The 24021-nt window shown below is 42.1% G+C and overlaps 1 protein-coding gene across 4 annotated transcripts in view; it reads left to right on the top strand.

The window, feature by feature from the left end:
- The first annotated feature begins 292 nt into the window (after window positions 1–292).
- Window positions 293–24021, top strand: part of TFE3 (transcription factor binding to IGHM enhancer 3) — a 35998-nt gene continuing 12269 nt past the window's right edge. For 3 of the 4 annotated variants that reach the window (XR_014491767.1, XM_083356733.1, XM_083356735.1), the window contains exons 1-2: window positions 5592–6775; window positions 19762–19869. Coding sequence is in view for 3 of the 4 variants with exons in the window: in XM_083356733.1 (XP_083212859.1) it covers window positions 6324–6775; window positions 19762–19869 (560 nt within the window). In the remaining variant the exon portion in view is untranslated. Of the gene's footprint in view, window positions 699–5591; window positions 6776–19755; window positions 19870–24021 lie in introns of those variants that run through there. The other variant, XM_083356734.1, reaches the window with a different exon arrangement.

The raw sequence follows: 24021 nt of genomic DNA on the forward strand, positions 1-24021 counted from the left end.
TGTGGCTCACAGACTGCGATCGCAAGGTGGGGCTAGCCTATGGCTGAATCTAGGCTGACCGGGTTAATTCAAGCCCTCCATTTCTGACAAGGTCTCCCTTTACTCAACGGTTACCTGCCCTCGGCGCAGGGCTAAGATAAGGAGAGAAAAGCTCGCAGGCTTGGTTTTTTTTTTTTATCGTTCGAGACAGATTCTGCCCCTCACCGCCCTATCCCTTTCCTAGATGAGTGGGTGGATCCCACTTTGATGTCATTTCCCGCGGACTTCCCCTCCTCCGCTGACCTCCCCCACCCCCTCTCTCTTCCCGAGCCGGAAAATGAAGCAATCCTCCGGCTGGATGTTTTCCTCTTGCTTTGGGAGGAGGCCGAGCCGCTACTGATTTCTTCCGTCTCTCGATCCGGAGCGGCCCCGTCCCCCGTCCGTCCCTCTCTCCCGCGCCTCGTTGTCTCCGCGCCGCAAAACAACAACAACAACAACAACAAAATCACGATTGCATCGCGCTTGGATCCCACACCCGTTCTCGTCCCGTGAACCGCTGAGAGTCCCCGATTGCTTTCCAGGCAGCTCCCGCGGAGGTGGGGCGCGGGGATGATGTCCCCTGACACGAGCGAGCGGCCCCCCAACCCAGAGCCGCCCCCCGCCACTGTCTACGTGTTAGTGGAGGACCCACGGTCGACGGACGCCCTGCAGCTGCTCAGGTGAGATGAGGGCCCCTCCCTTCCCCCCCCTTCCCCTCCTCCCCAGGATTACTGGAATTGCCGTAGCGGGAAATTGGGGAGTATTCCGAGAAAGGGCCTGATCTTAGGCGAGAATCCGTGTGGGGGGCTCTCCTCCTTCCTCGGGATGACGGCCGGGATCCGGATAGTTCGGAGCAGCTTCCTATGCACGAATGTAAAATTCCTACAAGAAGGATCAGAATCTTCTTTCTCTGTTAGTTTCTAACGGCCATCTCTCAACCTGGCTTCTCCGGATGAAGCCGGGCTTCCAATTGCCCTTATCCCAGGGGTCGGCAACCTCGGCTCTTTTATGACTCGTGGACTTCAACTCCCAGAATTCCTGAGCCAGCATAGCTGGCTCAGGAATTCTGGGAGTTGAAGTCCACGAGTCATAAAAGAGCCGAGGTTGCCGACCCCTGCCTTATCCCATCCATCCCATCCATCTAAGAACAGAGGAAGCTAGGGACTGTCAATGTCTCCAGGGGTCTTCAAACTTGGCCCTTTTATGACTTGTGGACTTCAACTCCAACTCTAAGCTGGCTCAGGAATTCTGGGAGTTGAAGTCCACGAGTCATAAAAGAGCCGAGGTTGCCGACCCCTGCCTTATCCCATCCATCCCATCCATCTAAGAACAGAGGAAGCTAGGGACTGTCAATGTCTCCAGGGGTCTTCAAACTTGGCCCTTTTATGACTTGTGGACTTCAACTCCAACTCTAAGCTGGCTCAGGAATTCTGGGAGTTGAAGTCCACGAGTCATAAAAGAGCCGAGGTTGCCGACCCCTGCCTTATCCCATCCATCAAGAGGATGGGGAGGGAGTTAGGGAGTTTCAAGGCAGCTCCGGGAAGTCCAAATTCTAGTCAGCTGGATTTTGACATGTTGGTGTTCCCTTGCTTTATTCAGAGGAGTCACAGCAGAGCTGGTTGGAATTGGGTGCTTGAAGAAAAGGGCCAAGTGCTGCGCTGAATGCTCTTGGCAGCCAGGATTTCAGATTTTCTTTTTTTCCCCTCCCCTCCCCCCTTAAAATGTAGAAGAAGAATGACACAAAGGGGTGTGGGCTGTTCCCCTAATCATGTTTCGGTATCAACTGTTAAGTTTATTGGCAGAGTTCCTGACTTCAGAATTGATGTTGCTTTACAGTCCAATTTTAGGTGTTTTACAGAATGGTCTTGAGGGTGTGTGTGTGTGTCTTCAAACGTGGCCCTTTTATGACCTGTGGGTTTCAACTCCTACCCTGCCCTGAGGAATTCTGGGGGGTAAATCCACAAGTCATAAAAGGGCCAAGTTTGAAGACCCCCTGGTCTTGACTTTGTCTCAGCTCATCTTGGTTTGCAGAATAGCCCAGTTTGACTGTGAGAAACCTGCCATCTCTGAGATGAAAACACGAAAAAGGGAAAGTGCATCTCAGCAGATGCCAAGGTTGTTATTCTCCTCCATCTACTCAGTTTCCTCTTTCCTCAAGTTGCTTGTAATCCTAATAAAATGGAACACGTAGACAAGAGGAAGACAAAAGCTCCTCTTAAAGGAACACTGGGGATAATCCTTTCCAGCGGGGCTGGGAAATCCAAGCTAGATAGGGCTTTGAAACAGGGATCTAAATGTTCTGTATCTCAGCGGCTGGTATTTTGCTGGTCCTGTGATTTGAATTTGCAGAAAATCACAATGTGTATGTTTGTGCGTTTTTGATGGTGGGTGAAATGTCTTAATGATTCAATTTCCTTCTGTTTTGCTTACTGGTCCCCTGAGATTAGTTTTCACTTCTGTTTTTTTTTTAAAAATGCTGATCTCGACTTTTTTTTCTCTGTAAAAGCACAATCGACTTTAGTTCAGGCTCAGCTACCAACTGACTTTAAAATTCTTTCTTGTTTGTTTATATATTTCACTTCTTCTCTGGACCAAAAATGTCAGAAAACTAACTCACCCTTTCCATGTACACTTCTAATATATTTGAGTTTATGGGGGGAAGTTGTAGTTTAAGAAGATACTTACAAAAGCAGCTGTAATCAAAACAAGTGGGCGGGGGAGGAATGGAAAACCTATATGTGGACCTCTGCATGTTACTTAATCATTATTTCTAATACCCCTTGCTGTTGCCCATATTTACTGAGAATTATTGAAGGTGTAGTTCCATTTCATTAAGATGGCTATAATTTATTCATTCCTGGTTTAGAAAATGAAAAATATTTGCATTCTATTTCCAATGCTAGAATCGGTGTTTCTAGCAAACTGTTTTGGGAATTAACCGTTTTCCTACTCTCTGCATGTAGGACTACAATCTCTATCATCCTCAAACATCAAAAACAAACTGAAGAATGAGGAATGGAGTTGTAACAGAACACATCCAGAGCAGACGGATGTGAGCAAAGTAAAGATAGCTTGGAATGTGAACATAAATGACTGGCAGGCTGACCTGGTGAGATTTGACTATTTCTCTCAAACATGAATGCACAGCCATATGGGAGTAATCTCCACGGCAACAATTTTCCTGGAAAGTATGTATAGGACAATATTATGGTTTTATTCTACTACTTATTCTGTCCATTTTCCAACCCATGCCCTTTTGCTTACTTAGAGAATTACAAAAGGAATTCTGCTGGCTAATTCGGGGGAGCCCGTGTGATTTCTCATTCACCTAAATTACCTTTATAGAAGAAGTATCACAATAAATCAATAATATTGTCCTATACTTACTTCCCAGGAAAACTGTTGCTGTGGAGATTATTCCCATATGGCTGTACATTAATCCTTGAGAGAAACCTTAACAATAATAGTAGAAGCATGACCTATGAGCTTTTTTGTTTGTGTGTCTTGAGTCCTGGTATCTAGGATGCCAAAAATGGTCATGGTAAGAATAGACAAAAAGGAAAACTTACTTCCTTTTTGTCTTTTACTAGGTTTACATTAGGCAACTGATAGAAGGGGCTGAGGTAGGGATGGGTGCATTTTATGAAATTTAGAAAGAACAAAAAAACTAAAATTCAAATCATTTTCACCACATGCTGTGATGATTTAGAACAGGGGTGTCAAACTCAATTTCATTGAGGGCCGCATCAGCATTGCGGTTGCCCTCAGGGGGCCGGGTGGGTATGGCCAGGGCGGGCGTGGCCTACTGGGTGGGTGTGGCTATAGTGGGTGTGGCCTACTGGGTGGGCGTGGCCAACTCTACATCGTTCGCATCAAGGGTGCCTATGGGGGCCTGGGCAGGAGTGGGACAGATGTGAGGGTCTCTGGGCCAGGGCCAAGGCAGTGGGGGCCATTCCCTCACTGTTTTTAGGATGGCTTCGCGGGCCACATGAAACCACTTCGCGGGCTGGATCTGGCCCCCGGGCCTTGTGTTTGACATGTCTGATTTAGAAGGAAGAAAAGCAATAAGAACTTGCCATCCTGTTCAGAAGCCCACCCACCTCCCTATAGTTATATATGGCTGACATTAAGGACTACAGATATCTTGCACAAGTACTGTTGATGTTGATTGGCGACAACTTTGCGAGGTTTCTGATACGAATCTTTGGTTTGTTTAACTGGAGAGGCTGCAAACGGAAGCTGAGTGTGTCTGCATATAAAATACATATTTTACTCCAAAATATAGGTGGCACCACTGTAGTGATAATGAGAAGGAATTACTCCCTCCACATTAGAGGATTCCTGTTCTTATAGAACTCCTACAAGAAGAAGAAAAATACCCTACAGCCTATTGATCATTTTTTCCACAGTGCCATTGACATCTTTAATAAGTGCCGTGTTTTTATTCATATCAGAGCAGAGAAAAAGCTGATTCAAAATGAGCAGTTATTTTGTTCACTGATGCACACCTTATCAGAAGAATATCTTACCTAGGCACTCAGAATTTATAACTATTGCTAAACCTGATTTATTCAAGTCCATTCTTAGGGGGGGGAAAGCCTGTTTGATCATCATGTAAGGACTTTCTTCCGAGTAAAGTCTTCCTGGGGACGAAAGTACTATAATCTCTGCTTTTTTATACAGCATACACTTCCTTGGAAATCAGCTTCAGCACATCTTGCAAAGAATGGTCTGCTCAGATCCTTTGTAACGTATCTTGCTGCTTAGTGAGGCAGGTAAACATGCTATGTTCTGTGCTACACCTATAGTACAAGCTAAAAAGCCCTTGAAATTCCTAACTAATGCATGTTTACTTGGAAGCGAAGTCCGAAGGTTAATGGGGCATTCTCCTGGGAAATATGTCCACATGCTGACATCCTGTTCTGGATTCTGATTCTCTTAATTCCCAATCAGCACGTGTTCTTTTCAGCTATATTCCTGGTATTTGAATGTAATTAAGATATGCATTGTGGATTGTTGGCTTTTTTCTAGGCAGATATTGTTGTTGTTAGTTGCGAAGTTGTGTCCGACCCATCGCGACCCCATGGACAATGTTCCTCCAGGCCTTCCTGTCCTCTACCATATATAATAAACCCCATGGACAGTACCAAAAGGCAGATATAGCCCAATCAAAAAAGTTATTTCACTGGAGGGAGGATATCTGATTGATAGCAATAGATTTGTCAAGATGCATTAATATTTGAAATATTTTTTCAAAATAAAATAAAAATAAAAATATTTTTTTTTTGTTTTGGGAGACCAAGAGGCAGGGAAGGTGATTTCTTGATAATTTGGGTGGATGGGTTATTTTGTTTATAATTCTCCAAGCCTCTCATGATGCTTGTACATGTATCATGTACTTTTAAGAGTACATGATACAATATTGTTAATGTGATCGGGTGCATTCTCCTCCCAATTGCTTTCTTATAATTCAATAATAATAATAATAATAATAATAATAATAATAATAATAATAATAATAATAATAATAATAATAATTCCCCGCCAGTACATGCAACGATTAGTATCACAGTCTTACACGATTATGTTAATAAGCCACTCTGTAATACTAACAACCATCATAATCAGATGTTTCCCACTCTCAACATCACATTATTTGAAGCCTTGCCTCTTCTGGATTTTTCATCTCAACCTTTCATAAGGTTACATATGTAACCATATTTATGTAACCTGTTTTTCTACCAAAGAATGCGAGTCGAAAATAATTTCTCTGAAGAAGAAGAAGAAGAAGAAGAAGAAGAAGAAGAAGAAGAAGAAGAAGAAGAAGAAGAAGAAGAAGAAGAAGAAGAAGAAGAAGAAGAAGAAGAAGAAGAAGAAGAAGAAGAAGAAGAAGAAGAAGAAGAAGAATTTTTGTATTCTGTATTTTTTATGTGCCCTGTTCACCGCCCTGAGTCCTTCGGGAGAAGGGCGGTATACAAATATAATAAATGAAATGAAATGAAATCGCCACCACACACACACACACACACACACACACACACACACACACACACACACACACACACACACACACACACACACGGCAAGAAAAGAACGACAGTAGGGAAGGAATTCCGGCGCGGCTCCTTTAAACTGAACCTTCCTAGCGAGAGGAAGGGCTTTGGCGAGCGGAAAGTGAGACTCTGGGTTGCCCCTAGTGGCCAAGAGGCGCCGCCGCCGCCGAATAGCTTCTGCTCCTGTCTCCAAACGCGTAATTTCTCCACGGGCAGGCTATTAATAGCTCCAAAACAAGGGCGCGTTTGTAGATGCGCAGCGAGGATTTGTGCTTTCTTGCGCGGAGCAACACACCCAGGAGGGAGGGGGGGGAGGCGGAGCCACTGCCTACTTTGCAAGGACGAGCGCTCCGAGGGTCTGGCCGAGCGGCGGGTGCAAATCTGCCGGCTTGTTTTTTGGCTCTCCGCGCGCGCTTCAAGCGATGCCGGCTTGAAACCCTTCTGCAAAATGGCCCTTGCCAGGAAACGCAAGAAGCCCTTTGCAGAGGCCTAAAGTGGGGCCAGGAAGTCGGAGGCGCGCCGGGAATCGTCGGGCGCGCAGAGCGAAGCCGGGGAGCGAGGATCGCGAAAGGGGGAATCGCGAAACTGCCGGCCCGGATGCCCCACCGCTTGCGCGGGGCCGCTTCTGGGACGCCATCCAAGCCAGCGGCAGGGCGGGGGAAAGAGTTCGGCAGGAGGAGGAGGTGGAGGTGGAGGAGGAGGAGGTGAGCGAGTTCCGGGCCTTGATCTTGGTTCTCACGTTTTTAGGAAACTCTCTTTCCCAAACCCCGCCCCCACGTCCCGTCGGTATCAGCTCTCTTGAGTGAAAGCGAGGACGTTCTGTATTTAGGAGAATTGCGATTGAGGATTTTGTTATTATTTTTCCTCCGAAATCTTAGAAGGGAAGAAGGAACAAAACAAAACAAAACAAAATATCCCAGTTTCCCAATTCCCCGTTCCCGGATGCCTAAACTTAGATGAAACTTTCAAGAACCCAGCGTGGTATTTTTACACAAACGGGTTTTGGTTGGTTGGTTGTTTTTTTTGCACGGGGTTTTGTTTAACCGTGTGCAGTACGGCTGTCTAAAGCTGCTTCGAAATAAACCTGTTTCATTCGGGATGGTTCACTTCTGAAGCCTACGTAGCAAGACTGCGGGACGGTTAAGCAGCATGTTGTTCTCTCTGCCATCAGTCGATCTCTTGAATATGGACAGCAGGAAATTTGCTATTTTCAAGAAGCCGTTGTTGCTCCTGTATTGCTGTTGTCGTCATAGATGATCATTTTGCTAGGGAGCTAATTCCAAGTTCAAATATAATTCCGAAGAAGTAAATTTCATTGAACTTACTAGGACTTACTTCTGACTACATAGCTTGAAGTATAACTAGCTTTACCCCCTCCTCTCCCAAATTCAAGAATAACTTTACCCTCCCCTTCAATAATATGGAGAAAATGATAAAGCGACCTTTGTTCTAAATGTCTTCTAGATCTGTTGGAGTTTTCACTCCGCACGCAAGGTGGGGACGATGGGGTTTGTATTTCAACATGCTTTTGGAAAGGTTGTGGAACTGATTGAGTATGTGTCATTAAGTTGGCATCAGTTCTTAAGCACCTCACAGATTTTCCTCCAGGAGGAAAAGAAAGTATTGCAAGTATATGAAGACTATGTATGGAAAACATTTCAGTTGCTCCAAAGTGCTGTATATTAATATGTTTTTCATGTTGAGCAATTCTGTAACCATCCGATTGATTGTCTGTACAGTATACTATTGGTATAAATGAGATCAGTTTGCTTCTGGCAGGGGTGATGTGGGTCTACGTAGAACTTTGCAATATAAAAACAAAGAGAAAAGCAAATTCCGATTAAGGGCAGTGTTAGTGCCATTGTTTATTTACATCTTAGCACAGGGGTGTCAAACTCAATTTCATTGAGGGCCGCATCAGCATTGCGGTTGCCCTCAGGGGGCCGGGTGGGTGTGGCCTACTAGGTGGGCGTGACCTACTGGGTGGGCGTGGCCTACTGGGTGGGCGTGGCTAAAGTGCGTATGGCCTACTGGGTGGGCGTGGCTAGTTCTATATTGTTCGCATCAAGGGTGCCTATGGGGGCCTGGGCAGGAGTGGGACAGATCTGAGGGTCTCTGGCAGGAGGAGGGTCTCTGGGCCAGGGCCAAGGCAGAGGGGGCCGTTCCCTCACTGTTTCCAGGATGGCTTTGCGGGCCACATGAAACCACTTTGCGGGCCAGATCCAGCCCCCGGGCCTTGTGTTTGACATGTCTGTCTTAGCACATGAAAATATTAATTTTGATTTCCCCCTTCAAACATTTTTATAGCCACCATCTTCTAACCAACTCTGGGCTGCTCCCAATCATAGCTATCTGATAACGGGCAAGACTAGACTTTTCAATTAAATCAAAAAGGCAATTCCAGGTAGGAGTCTTCAGAAGTGGAAAGTGAAGGGACTTTTTATTCACTAAGTTCTGTGCAGTGCCTTGCTTTACTTCTATTGTCAAGGCAGAAGGTAATCAGAAGGATATCTTTGCTTTAAGGATAAAAACTTTGCAGAGAGTCAGTTATCTGTTTTACACATCTTTTTTATCAGCTCTAGTATAATTTGTGGATTAGTGAGTCTCTAATTGTTGAGCGAATGTGAGAGAGTTCATAAGTGTATTTCAATGAACATGGTAAATAAATACTGCCTATATAACTAGGATAACTGCCTGGAGTTTTATAAACTGCTTTTTTATATTGGAATGTAAAACTATTTCAGGGCAGGATTAAAGTTCTAGTCACACCTGCACTCCTTGGATAGAAACTCATTTGAAAACAGGGAGGAATATATAAATATGGGACCCTCCTTCAAGTCTATATTTTATTTTCTATTCTATTGTTTTATATATTTTAAAGAATATGGAAGTTAGATTGTAAAAAATAGAAGAATTGGGTACAGGTAATGAAATATAGGCAGATCAACAACAAATCTAAATGACCAAAACCACAATATCATTGAAAGCCTATGATATTACAAGATTCTTGATATCCGTTTTGCATTGTTGAATTTTGAGCTGAAATGCTTGGTTAACACAGTTCAAAAAAATGAAGAAAAGACTGTGTATCACAAACAATACATTAAATCTATATTGTAAATTGCTATTCAAATTAAAATATAAAGTCTAAAATCCAAATTTTAGGTACAGTAGAATTTCCTGTATGAGGAATTGTAATCCAAGAATGATTTCCAATTAGAATTAAATTCTGTGTCAGATTTACTTCTTAAATATAAAGGTATTTTAGATATCAACACATAGCCCTACAATTTATTTATGTTTATTTATTTATAACTCACCTTTATTATTGTTATAAATAGCTTCAGGCATTGAACATACCTAAGGCTTCTTCCCCTTTCTCTCTTTCCCACAGTTATAACCTTATGAGCTGAATTGGGCTGAGAGAGTGTGACTGGTCCAAAGTTATCCAGCTGGATTTCATGTCTGAAGCAAGACTAGAACACTGAATCTCCTTGTTTCTTGCCTGGTGCCTTAACCACTAGACTAGGGGTGTCAAACTGCCAGCCCGCGGGCCAGAGGCATCATGGCAAAACCACACCCACCCCATTGCTGGCAATGGCAAAAAAGTCGCAATACGTCGTGACACGTCACGTGATGTTGCGAGTTTGACACCCCTGCACTAGACCAAACTGGCTGTCAGTTTAATTATTCAGTTATAAGGCTCTTCAATTTAATTTATTTATTTATTATTTATTTTAATCCTATTTATATCCCGCCCTTCTCCGAAGACTGAGGGCGGCTTACATTTTAAGCACAAACCAATGTGCTTAGCAATAGCCTTCATTCTATGTATATGCCTACTTATTAGGGCTTTCGCCCCCCCCCCAGCGGCATTTTTACAAAGTCAGCTTATTTCCCCCAACAATCTGGGTCCTCATTTTACCTACCTCGGAAGGATGGAAGGCTGAGTCAACCTTGAGCCTGGTGGGATGCGAACCTGCAGTAATTGCAGGCAGCTGGTGTTACTTAAGGAGGCATTAGCCCACTGCTCCACCAAGGCTCCAAGCCATTCTTCCAGATAATTTTTCCAATAAAAGGATCTACATATTGGATATATTTTCAAGTAATTAGATGAAAAGTATATTATTTCCCTTTAAAAATGCTCTTTATTTAGGAACAGTTTAAATTGATTGAAGTAACTTAATTGACCCTTGCAACCCTAATAATATAAATGTCATATGGTAAAAAGTGTTCATGAGGGAGGGCTTAAGAGAGCCATGTATATAATGTTCCCTACTTTTTATTTCTGTATTTGGGTGAGAGAATGAATTAAAAATTGAATTGTTCTTCAGTTATACCAACTCTCTAGGAAGTCTCTGTAAATGAAATAGTCAGGAAACACACAGACCAAAACCTGATCATATTCTACAGATTGAAGCAGGCAAAGATTGAGTCTTTGTGTCAGAGGTATGCATTGGTGGAGAATGCTAAGAGAGGTGGTAGCTGTGGCTATGATGGCCTTTGAGCATCAGTTATGGCCATTCTTAGATCCTCCTCGTGGTCACTCATGACTTGGTCATTTCTTGGCTGGGTTATTACAAGAGCTAACGTGAAGACAATTGTTGCTGGTTCAGAGGGCAAGATTCTGAGTAGTTAATAATGCATCTCATTTTGCTTGGATAACACTTCTGTGTTAACATGCTTCTATGTTAACGGCCACTGGTGTCAGAATGCTACAGCACTAAAGAATTTTTGCGATGTGGACTTAGAGACACTATTCCTCAGTTGCAAGCCCTTTTATGCTCCATGAGAATTTTCTTCATTCATCTTGATTGGGGTATATATATCACTCCATGCTTGCATAAGCAGTGTGTTGCACACCCTAGCTGTCCAAATTCTGTGTACACAATAGAAATATCCAGACTCCCTTTCTCCTTGTTTTAGGGGATTTTAACAGTGCTAATCTAAATCAAGAACTGCCCAGATACATGCAGCATGTCAGCTATTTCACTAGAAGCGGACAAATTTTAGACCACTGCTACTCCATATTAAAAAGATGTTTATTGCTCTCTACCAAGAGCAGCTGTGGGCTTCTCTGATCATTCTATGATCCACCTTGTACCTGCCTATAAAATCTGTGGTCAAAACAGTGAAGTCTTGGACTGAAGAGGCAAAGTTAGAGTTACAGGCTTGTGCAGACTGGCGTGTTTTTGAAGCTGCTTCAATGGACTTGGATGAACTCACTGATACTGTGACATCATACATTAGTTTTTATGAGGACGTGTGTGCCAACCAAGAATGTGGGCGTATATTATAATAATAATAATAAACCTCAGTTCACAGCTAAGCTCAAGCAGCTACTTTGTGCCAAAGAGGAAGCCTACACAAAAGGAGATAGAATGTTGTACAGTCAGGCCAGGAACCTATTGACAAGGGAGATCAGGGCAGGAAAGAGAAGCTACTCTGAAAAGCTGAGGAATCAGTTCTTAGCTAAAGAACCAGCAAATGTGTGGAAAAGCGGAAGAATATTGTTGGCTATAGCAGACATCCCTCCCTCCCTTAAAGAAGAGAACTGACAACTGGCAGATGACCTGAATGTGTTCTACTGTAGGTTTGAGAGGAGATCACAGTCAATTATTGCTACCCTCCCCATCTCAGATATACCAACCATAGCCAAGTCTCCAATGTTGCTGTTGTTAGCTGCGAAGTCGTGTCCGACCCATCGCGACCCTATGGACAACATTCCTCCAGGCCTTCCTGTCCTCTACCATCTTCTGGAGTCCATTTAAGCTCACGCCTACTGCTTCAGTGACTCCATCCAGCCACCTCATTCTCTGTCGTCCCCTTCTTCTCTTGCCCTCAATCTTTCCCAGCATTAGGCTCTTCTCCAGTGACTCCTTCCTTCTCATTAGGTGGCCAAAGTACTTGAGTTTTAGCTTCAGGATCTGGCCTTCTAAAGAGCAGTCAGGATTGATCTCCTCTAGGACTGACCGGTTTGATCGCCTTGCAGTCCAAGGGACCCGCAGGAGTCTTCTCCAGCACCACAGTTCAAAGGCCTCAATTCTTTGGCGCTCAGCCTTTCTTATGGTCCAACTTTCACTGCCATACATTGCAACTGGGAAGACCATAGCCTTGACTTTCTAAGCCGAAAGTCTCCAATACCTATCTCCATCCCTCTGGGCCCTCCACCTCTGGTGAGCTTGGAAAAAGATTGTATGAGGGCTATTTCATAGACAAAAGATTGGAAAAGCACCAGGCCCAGATGGAATAACTCCTTCTTGCTTGAAAGTTTGTGCTGATCAACTCACTCCCATCTTTACACACATCTTTAACAAATCACTGGGGATGTGTTATGTTCCTTCTTGCTTCAAACGCTCTACTATATTCCTGGCTCCCAAGAAACCGTCTAACAGAGTAAGAAACTATGGTGACATGAATAAGAATGGAAATGTTGGAATCACCCATTCCTGGCACATCTCAACCTTCTGCACAGCTTTGGATAATGCAGCAGAACAACCCTGCCAAAGTAATGTCCAGTGGGCCATTTATTGCTGCTTTCAAACTGAACAGCCTCTCCGTGCTTGAGATGTGTGATGGAGGAACAAGTTTCTTAGTTTTCTTATGAATTCCAGAGCATTTTCTCCACCGATCATCTCCAGTACCCATCTGATCTTGTGGTAGGTGATAGAAATGTTGCAGTCACCAGGAAAGTGGCATCGATTTGAAGAGCATATGTTTTATATGCCAAAATACCTGTATTTCCAATCCTCCTGAAAGGTGCCAAGGATTGAAATATCCCTGAGCACAATGGAAAGGAACTCCAGATCTGGCTGACCATTAGTGAGCTTATGAGACAAGGGGTTTGTTTACCTTTGAATAAATTGGTTTATTACAAAATAAATTGAGTTGCAATGTATGAAACTCTCTGCTACTCAGATGAAGTAGACTTGGTTCACATAATCATTTGCCAGAATAAATATGTTGGTCTCAAAGGTGCCATTTCAGTCTTGACTACACTCTAGCCTTGCTTGTCAATGAACTCTCAATGTACAACAGGGATTTCCACCTTTTTGGGGTGGGGTCAAGAGTCATATATGGAATTAGGGCCTCAGTCACAAAATAGTTCCTATGAATCACTCAGTGAATCACAAAACACGCTTTTCAGAGAAAGGCAGTGAGACAATGGAAACCAATACATCTGCAGTGCATGATCTTTCTTCAAGACTGCCCTCCAAATGTCTTTCTCTTTCTTCTCACGTCCCTGATATTCACTCCCCCAGTTCCTATAACCCAATAATTTTCATGCGCTCACACTCTTTATTTCCCTATTGTCTCTCAATAATATCTGCCCTAGACTATCTCTTTCTCTTCTCCTCATGTAAAGTCTTTCCAGGTCTGGTCTTCTCACTTCATCTTCCTATCCCATTTGGTTGTTCCCAGCCTAAATCTGGTCTCTCTGCTTCTTTCTCCAAGATAGGAAAGTTTGCACATGTGTACAAACACTGTGCTATGTTGCCTGATATAGAACACCAGACAATACTTTGTCATGGAGACAAAATAGTATGCATCAGACTCTTTATGACTTGAATGAATGGGCAGGTTTAAGTCCACGCCTACTGTTTCTAGGTACTTGATCCCGAGATGTAAAAGTCTGTATAGAGAGTGAAACCAGCCTTTTGAATGATTCCTGATGTTTTAAAGCTCATTAATTCTTGCCATTCGCAAGGTGGTAAAATGTCACGGGAGTCTTTTATCATTTCAATCAATGGTTTTATGATCTCACCAGCAATTCTTGTGGGTTCAGTCCAATCTAAGACCTAAGAGTAATTGCCAGGCTGAGTCAAAGAATCCTTGGCTCAACTGTTACCTTTGCCTCTTTGTGGTAGCCAACTGTACCTTTGCTCCACCAGTACCATATACTTCTCCTTAAGTAACTTTCAGGGGTGCTACAAAGATTATAGTCTGTGAAGTTTTTGGATGCATGTGTTTGAAAGATTAAGCCAGGCTTTTAGTATTTTTTCTGAATGAAATCAGACTTTTTTTATGATTTAGAGGAAGGCCAAACCTAGCTGTCAAGCAAGAACATCCAATGTTGAAGTATTGCATTTGTCGGAACCATGATACTAGCTTTGTAACTCAAGAGATTTCATCCACTTGTTTGCCTGCTAGATTACAGGGGTCCTCAACCTTGGCAACTTTAAGACTTGTGGACTTCAACTCCCAGAATTTTGGGAGTTGAAGTCCACAAGTCTTAAAGTTGCCAAGGTTGAGGACCCCTGTGCTAGAAGACTACAATTTCTGCTCCTTTCCTACAGACTCAGGCTCTGATACAGGAATTTCTTTTGTGGTTGTGCAGAGCTCACCAGCTGCAATATTTTTCACTTCCTCAAATTTGGCTCTTGGGAGAAAGGAGGTCTTTAATCATGCTAGTTGTACAATTTCTTCTCTCCAGATTAGGAATCTCCGTTTTCACTTCCGCCATGTTTGGCTCGGAAGAGTTACCACAAATTCCGCCTAAGTTGTAAATTTTGCCTTAGTTTTGTGCTTTGTTAGGATGGTCTCATAGCTCAGTTTTAAACTTTTACTTGTCCTCTTGCCTGCCTCTGGGGCCAGTTTTCCATCCCTGGAGAGGGCAACAATGAGAAAGGTTCCCTTGTGAGCTGTGTACAGTAGTAACTCCACTTAAAATCCAAACATAATTTAGCATAAGGGTGCTAAACGCAGGTCAGTCATTCCCAAATGGAACACAAGCATTTCCAGCTTCAGAGATTTGGGGAAGGTGAAATTGGTGGATTCAGGCGACTGAATGGTTTAATGTATGATCACCATTGTGGTGGAACCTCCTGGACCCCAAACAACCTCATTCCTATGATCAGAATCCCATTTAGGGGAATAAGGTCCCTTTGCAGACATTTCTGCAAAGATTGTTCCCAGAATATGGTAACTGGAAATAAATTAGTTTTGTATAAGAAGCTGCCCTGGTCAGTTATTATAATCAGAAGCTAATAAATTCTGGTTGTTGTAGTTTTTTTTTTTTTAAAAAAATCTGAACAGGGTTTTCATTTTTTTTAATCACAGTTTCTAATTTCTGGTTTTTCTTTTTGCAGCTCTTTATCATTTTATATACTTTTACCAATTTCCTTAGTTCTTTCTTTAAATGAAAAAGCTCACCCTTCAGCAAATAGACTGGTTGTTACCACCCACCATACACTTCTACTAACTCATTTCTGTATCTTCTTCATCTCTTGATTAAACATTTATCAACAACAACAACAATAAAAAGAGTTGGAAGGGACCAAGGTGGATAATAATCAAATGATTTTTTTTAAAAAAGGATTTTTTAAATTTAAATAGGATTTTTTTATTTAAATCAGATTTTTTTGATTTTTTTAATGAAATACTTTTAGAGTAAACATCTATCTAAATATAGTTTTCTATTTAAGATAAATTAATAATTTAGTTTAATCAGCATAAAATGGAGCTTAGTTATGTAGCATGAGGCTGTATATTCTGCAATATTTACATTTTTGGTATTCAAGCTCTACAAGCTGAGGAAACATGAACTGCATTGATGTATTCACACAATTTCACAGTAACCATGAGATAAATCATAAAACAAAGTTCAGGAATATTCCTTTATCCCGTTGTTTTGCAAATCTATGTACACTTCAGACTGTATGATTGTTTGAAGAGAAATGCATCTGTAACAGGCTCTAAGTGTTTTAATTAAATAAAAGAATTTGAGTAGTTCTCCAACTACGTGTGATTAACCTATTAACCTAAAATAGGTTCTGATATCAGTGTTTTACTAACATGACAGCTTATTATTCTAAATAGGAAACCTTAAAGATTCTAACTACCAGCAAGAATGGGTCCTTATATTTAAAGAGCACCTGGCATTTCAGATCCATCATGGCAGCACCTGTTAGCGGGCATCCACTCACCTGCTGCCTGCCACATCCTTCACCTTGTTGTGTCACTGCCGCATCACCAGCCCTCCCATTAAAGTGAATGGGACTGTCGGTGAGTCAACAGCGGGTCAGAGGAGGACCCGCTGCAGATGACAGTTGCACTTTAAAAATTATGATTTAAATCGTGATTTAAATCGATTTGATTTAAATCAAATCCACCCTGGAAGGGACCTTTGAGGTCTTCTAGTCCAACCCCCTGCTCAGTCCATTACTGTCCTGAGTGTGGCATGTTATTCATTGCAAGGTTTGAAGCTTTTCATGTGTAGAGAGTAAGAAAAATGATCTTGCCAGAGTAATGGAGGAACCATTACCTAGGCAAAGGGCTGAACTTTTTTTTTTTAAATTACAGAACAGTGAGATAATATTTAGGGGCAGTTCAGGAAGACGCCTCCCTAATCCACTAAGTATAACAGGAGGAGGAGCAGGTACACCTCAATCAGACCTGCAAGATAATTATAGTCAGTGCTTTTTTTGTATAAGAAAAAGGTGCCGGAACTCACACATGTCATACAACCTGCCTTGCCTACCCTACAAGGTTCCATCCAAAAAAGGTGCCGGAACTCCGTTCTGAGCGTTCTATGACAAAAAAAGCCCTGATTATAGTCAATCTCAATAAAAATAGTTTTAGCCTTTCTTGTGGAGTTGATTTCCTAGTCTGCTCTACCCAGTGAGGCTGACGCTAGAAGCCATAAGTTCCAGAGATAGTTACATCCATCCCTTCAGAGACATAGGATAGCTTATGAAAACAGTATTTTGTTATTAATAAAATATTTATGGATTTTTTAAAAAAATCTGTTAATAACTTGCATGCTAAGACTAATGTGTGCTAATAACAATAATTAACTCAGAGGCAATGTGCTATAATAGGCAAGGCGTTAGGCTGGCACGGTTTGAGTCCCACCAGGCTCAAGGTTGACTCAGCCTTCCATCCTTCCGAGGTAGGTAAAATGAGGACCCAGATTGTTGGGGGCAATAAGCTGACTTTGTAATAATGCCGCTTGGGGGTGTGTGAAAGACCTAATAAGCAGGCATATACATAGAATGAGGGCTACTGCTAAGCTTGTAAGCCGCCCTGAGTCTTCGGAGAAGGGCGGGATATAAATGGAATTAAAAAAAAATGAAGATTCTTTTCCTTCTTCATCCAGGAAAGCTCACTGTTTGTTTTTGGGCTAACTGCCCCCTCTCAGCACAACTTATTTCACGGGGCTGTTGTTACAGAGAAAAGCAGAAAGAAAGAATGCTGTGTACACAGCCCTGAGCTCCTGAATGAAAGGCAAGGTATGAGGTTAATAAATGTATAAAACAAACAATTGTTGAGATGACTGAATCAACAAGCTTTCCAATCATCTGGGGCTTTTCGAGTATCAACAGGCTGTTTACTTGAACCGCTGAAATCAAAGAATTTGGGTGATGTGGTTTTCTCAGAATCAGATCTGTGGTTAGGCAGAATGAAGCAGGCACTTTCATGCAGATAACCTGGAAGTCAGGGCTGCTAGATCCTCTCATTGGCCCCTGTCTTTGCTGTCCCCAGATGTAGGGAAAGATGTGCTCCCATTGCTAATGTTAAAGTAAACTTTATTTATTTTATTTTATTTATTTTAATTCCATTTATATCCCGCCCTTCTCCGAAGACTCAGGGCGGCTTACAAGCTAATCCAGCTTTTATCAGTACACAACATAGAATTTGAATGTCTCAGGTAGCAAAACACGTAAGGCCATCCTGGAAACTTACAAAACAGGCAACAGGGGCTAAGCTGATTGTGGGGAAAAAAGAACTATCCAGAATTCGTAACAACATACCTATGAGACTATTTGAAGGATTATGAAACAATGTGGAAGCTTCTGATTTTCAAAGAACTCTGCAGCTGGCCAGATAGTTTTTAAAAAATGCAGAAAGGGCCAAGGAAAAGAGAGAAATGTACTTATTATTTCCCACCAGGGCTTTTTTCCTCATAGAACGCTCAGAACGGAGTTCCGGCACCTTTTTTGGATGGAACCTTGTAGGTTAGGCAAGGTAGGTTGTATGACATGTGTGAGTTCCGGCACCTTTTTCTTTTACAAAAAAAGCACTGATTTCTTCGTCAGGTTCCAGTCCTAGACAGAATGTTTAAATCATCTGAGAGATGTTAACTGGATGTCAGTGCTTTTTTTGTAAAAGAAAAAAGTGCCGGAACTCACACGTCATACAACCTGCCTTGCCTACCCTACAAGGTTCCATCCAAAAAAGGTCCCGGAACTCCGTTCTGAGCGTTCTATGACAAAAAAAGCCCTGCTGGATGTAATCAGATACAGAACTGTGCTAACATTGCACTAAAGTCTTGCCAAATCATGCAGAGAGGGGGAAAAAAAACACTGAAAGAATTGTCAGTCCCCATTCTTGGAAATAAAACATCCTGCTGCTAAAAGACCACGTTCTTTCCATCTTTGTCAAAGATACAAGTCCCAAATTATGAAGCTCCTTAGTAAGCTATCTGAAGGGCTTACTGGTTGTCACAATTTAAAAATCATGCTTGGGAAGTAAAAATATTTTCCCTGACCACATTTGGGTAAATCGTATTCTTTCTGAAACATATGTTGATGATCTTAGGGTTGAGACAAATGTGCACATTTCAGATCTGAATGTTTAGTGAGGTAAGGGGTCATGCTTGGTTTAACGTTCAAATCATGTTTCACTGGCATTTCTGCTACCTCCATTTCCTTGTGGGAAATTTCCCTACCTTTTCCCCTCTACTTGTTTATGGCCCAAGACTGTGATCTGCAGACACAAGAAACCCTTCTTATTTATTCAGAGTCTGGGGATGGTTGCCAGGTAAAAATGATGCCAAGAAAATGGAAAGTTGCAAGGGTTGTTACAGCTTAACCAACTGTTACTATTGAAGTCTGGACTGCCTGTTAAAGAAAATGAAAGTGGCCAGCAACATTAATTGTTAAAATCATCAATATCCCTCAGATAAGCAACAAGCAACAAACCAATAGCGGAGAACAAGAGCAAAATACAAACAAGCACAACTTTGTGATGTATTGGATTATAATTGCTAGCCACCTGTCCTAGTTCATGAAAAATAACTAAAAGCAGAACGGACGTGCTTCTGTTCGTTGAAAAGGATACTGCTCTGTCACATCACCAGCAGGAAATGCAACGTGATTTCCAAACAAACAAATGGATCAGTAATAAATCCATTTTTAAAAAATGCCACGTTTTCACATGCATTTGACAGTTTTGCGTTGTCTCTGTGAAGGATATTCCTCAGGGCAGGAGCCCTGTTTTGGGAGATATTGAACCTCAGATGCTAAAGGAACGAAGACTTCAGCTCTGACATTGACTAAGCATGTGGGGAAAGAATAAAGATATAGGGGAAGTATAACTTAAAATTGTAGCCCCTGAAGCCAAGAACAGCTTTCAAACTAAGAATTTGAACCTGGAAGGAAACATATAAATACAGACTTAACAAGGCTGGAATAATACTCGGTGATCTGTCTCTGATGACAGGGTAGCAGTTAACCTCTGAAGACCAAAGAACATTTTTTTAAGGATATCTTAAGGCCCAGGTAGTATATGTGTTACAGTAGTCCAGTTATATACTATTAAAGAATGGGTGGCCTTGGATGTCTCCTGCTGTATAGAGAATGGTTTAGAGGAGCTGAGTCTCAGTTTATTGGCTGAGATAAATTTTAATTGTTCCAACAGAAATAAGCATTGTGTCTTAATCCTTGTCTATATTTTCAAACAGCCTCAGCTCTGTGCCTCCAGAGTCTGGGATCGTGGCCGACATTGATCTGGAAAACATCCTGTCTCTGAGCAGCGAGAATTTCTACCAACTCAAGAGCCAACCCATTGGTGTCAGGTAGGAAGGACGATGCATAGTTATCCCCGGGCTCTGTGGAGCTATTATCTTTCTGCTTCTCAGTTACTAGGGTGGTGGGATAAGATAACGGGAAGGAGAATTTCTGAATATTCCAAGATCAGATGATACTATTGAGAGGATTTTCCTTGTGTTTTTTTTTTAAGCGCAGTTCATTCATTTCTCTGGCACACTTTATTCTGTCACTTGTAGGTAGATAACATAATCCTTCCATTCTAGGTTTTCAAAATGACACATTTAATTGTAGGTGCTTCATTTATTTATCATTGGCCTTTCTCAGGTTTTGTAGTATTTTTTCCTGAACTTCAGCTAGCCCTGAGATTTAGTTTAAACTATGGCTTTTAAAGGTGAGATTTTTAGATTGTTACCTGTAAGAAAAAGAAAGACAGGTAAGGTAATTCAAGCTAAGGTTAAGCTAAATAATGCATCTTGGTTTTTTGGTAATCTTCCTCATGGGCCAAAATTGCTGTCACAATTTCCCCCCCCCCTAATGCTTGTACACATTTATGTTCATAAAATTCAAGCAATACCAGATGCTTCCATTGACATCGTAGACTTTTGCCTGGCACATAACATATTTTTTGTCTATTTTAAAAATAAAACCTTATTCCCCTATCTTTTAAAATGGGACTGGTCAAACATTCTTAAATGGAGCTGTACTTAGTTTCCCAAATGATCCCTTTTAATTATGTGAGTTTCTTCTCTTGTAGTATATTAAGCACTGAATTTCCCCAAATTTCTAGCAAATAGCCATGGCAGCTTAAAACCTGGATGGTTTTTTTGTTCTTCATCTGATGCTCTGACCTCAGGTGAATCATCTTTGTTTAAATACACATGAACATTTTTAGACTACAGCATATTATCATCATGAAGCAGTTTACAGCAGTAGTAATTGTTGCAAGATTGTGGTGTAAGAATTATGCTGAAAGTTGGATAATTGAGCTTTGGCCAAAGAAATTGCTGGTGTGGTGTGATTGTTCCTCGATCCATGTTAACTTTTAGATGTGGTGAAATTGTTGGTCTTTTAATGCAATGCAAATAGTGAGAAGGAAGACAATCAAGATAAGGGAAATTCCATATTTCATGAACTTGTTGCTGATGTATCAAGGTATCTAGCTTTGCAAACTACACAATGTGCTATTGGACTCTCTAATCCAAAGCAAAGTTACCCTTCAGGTTTTACTTACTGCCAAATTACCTTCAGATTGTGTATCACGTTACATTTTACTCCAGCTTCACAGCACGCATCCATATACCAAATAGTACGTGCAGTATTTGCATGCAAACTTTCTTCAGATTTCTGCCCAGGAATTTTTGTGAGGGTTTTTTTTTTGGCCTCTTATTGACAGAGTACTGCTTTCTCTGTAGGGCTCTCAGGAAAGATAGGATACCATAGGGCAGAGGTAGGCAACCTCAGCTCTTTTATGACTCATGGACTTCAACTCCCAGAATTCCTGAGTCAGCTATGCTAAAAGAGCCGAGGTTGCCTACCACTGACATAGGGTAAAGAAAGGACTTTGACCTGAGGAAATTATAGTTGTAAACAGGAGGGAGATGAGATCCCAGAGAGGAATATAAGTCAATAAAGTCATCTATTTTATTTTAAGCAAAAGGAGATTTAGAACAGGGCCTTTCAACCTTTTCACCCATTGTACCACTTTTAGGATATGGCAACACCCGAGTACCACCAGTTGCCTAGCAAGGTGTCAAAAACTTGATGATCAAAAAAAAAAAAGTAAAAAAGTGATGAAGTACAGGTAGTCCTCGACTTACAACAGTTCGCTTAGTGACTGTTCGAAGTTACAGTGGCACTGAAAAAAGTGCCCTCCAAGCCACAGCCAAGCAAGACACCTGCCTGCCCACCTGGCGGCGCTCTTCCTCCTGTCCGAGGTTTTCATTGTTGTGAGCATTTCTTGCAATATGCAATGTGTGCGCATATACTTTAAAAGAGAGTCAGAAAAGGTGAAGGAGAGCAAGTTGGAGATTATATTTAAGAAATGTGGTGATTTGAGTAAAGATATCCCTTTAAGCAGGAATTTAACCTCTTAGCCACTATAGTTCCTGATCAGCTTTGACAGGAACTATTGTATCACCGGGATGACTGTGGCGGATCTGAAGGAGCCGGTGTGAGACAGGGGCATGGAGAGTGCTGATCCCTAGAGTGGCCAAGGGTCGGACACAACTGAATGGCTGACAACAATGACAACATATCTAAACCCTCAAGCTTCTCTTCCCCACCCAAGAAGTTTGAGAGGGTTTTTTTTCTTTCACTCCCCCTCCTTTTTTAAAATTCCAGATTCTATAGAGCAGACATGTCAAACACAAGGCCCGGGGGCCGGATGCGGCCCGCGAAGTGGTTTCATGTGGCCCGCGAAGCCATCCTGGAAACAGTGAGGGAACAGCCCCCACTGCCTTGGCCCTGGCCCAGAGACCCTCCTTCTACCAGAGACCCTCAAATCTGTCCCACTCCTGCCCAGGCCCCCATAGGCACCCTTGATGCGAAAGATGCAGAGCTGGCCACGGCCACCCAGTAGGCCACACCCACTCCAGCCATGCCCACCCAGTAGGTGGTGCCCACCCTGGCCACACCCACCCGGCCCCCTGAGGGCAACCGCAATGCTGATGCGGCCCTCAATGAAATTGAGTTTGACACCTCAGTTGCCTTTTTCCTAGTTTGCAGTTTATGAGCAGCAACATTGTTATCAGTTTCTGAGCGGCCAAGAGTCTTAGTAATCAAAGTGGCCAACTTTGCAACAATGTAATTATAAAATACATAATAGAATGTGTTGCTTTTAAATGCTCCCTGATTTTTCCCCCCCAACTGGAATCTATGCTGTAATGCTCATGTTCCCCAGCCCACAAATATGTGGCCAGCCTGTGTTAACAGAATGCCCTGCAATTCTGTTGGAAGTACAGTTCCCACAATTTAAAACCAATAGGGGACTATTGGTCTAGTAATCCAAAGTTTCCCAGTCATGGCAAATCTTAGATATGTGGACCAATTCCCAGAATCCCCCAGCCAGCATGGCCATGACTAAAAAGTCTGAAAGTTGATGTCCACATATCTGGAATTTTCCACGCTAGAGAAAACTCATTACCAATTGTTTTCAAGGGGAAAGGTTTCTTAGCTTTTCCCCTGGTGCTATTTTTCATTTGAAGTTGGATGGGATTGAACAAAGAGTGGAAAGCGCCTCTGTTTTCAAGCAACTATGACTCCAGCTCTGTTTTTATAACTTCAATTTTAAATTTCTTTGAAGCCTGTCTCTCTCTCTCTCTCTTTCTCTCTTTCTCTCTCTCTCTCTCTCTCTCTCTGCCGTTCTCTGGCAATTCTAGAAGTAGCCAGAATAGAGTAATGGTTAGAGAATGGTAGATTAGGGTTAGAGTGGTTAACATTCAAATGCCCACTCAGTCATTAATGATAAGGTCTGATAGTGTCTTTTCATGTTAATCTGCTGCTGGGAGGATAAATGTGTGTGTTGTGGGGAGGGGTTGTATGTTGCCTTGGAGAAAAAAAAATGAGTCCAATAAAAAATATAAGACAGTAATAGAAAATTGCCTTGTCTCTCACTGCAGTTTCTTCCAAATGAAATTCTTAGCTGCCACCTTATCTTCCTTCAGAACAATCTGTTGGTAGATATCAATGGAAGTAGGGAGGGGGTCTCATTCACTTGGCCATGATTACATCTAGTTGTGAAATAAAAGTTTTCTAGGGAATGCCTATATTGGTCACGACTGATTCTGTACTATCAAGTTGGAGCCAACTCTTAGCGACCACATAAACAGAATTCATCCCTGAGGATTTGTCCCTAGGCTAGACTTTCATGTCTTTGAAAAGTGCACCCCACAATAACTGAATCCATCTACCTTGCCGATGGTCACACTCTTATTCTCTTTCCTTCCACGTGTCTCAGCATCAGAGCTAGGTCTTCACCTAGTGTCCAAAATAAGATAATATCAGCCTGATTGTTTGCACCTCAAGTGAAAACTCTAGGTTGATTTGCTGGGCAATCCATTGGTTTCACTGTCCACAATATTCTCGGGAGCTGGGTCCTTGAAGGCTGCTGTCAGCCTACAATCTGACAACCTATTTCAACAATTGCCCCTATTGGGATATCAGGAAAGATATACCGTATC

This window comes from Vipera ursinii (genome assembly GCF_947247035.1).
Source record: "Vipera ursinii genome assembly, chromosome: 2".
Taxonomy (NCBI): domain Eukaryota; kingdom Metazoa; phylum Chordata; class Lepidosauria; order Squamata; family Viperidae; genus Vipera; species Vipera ursinii.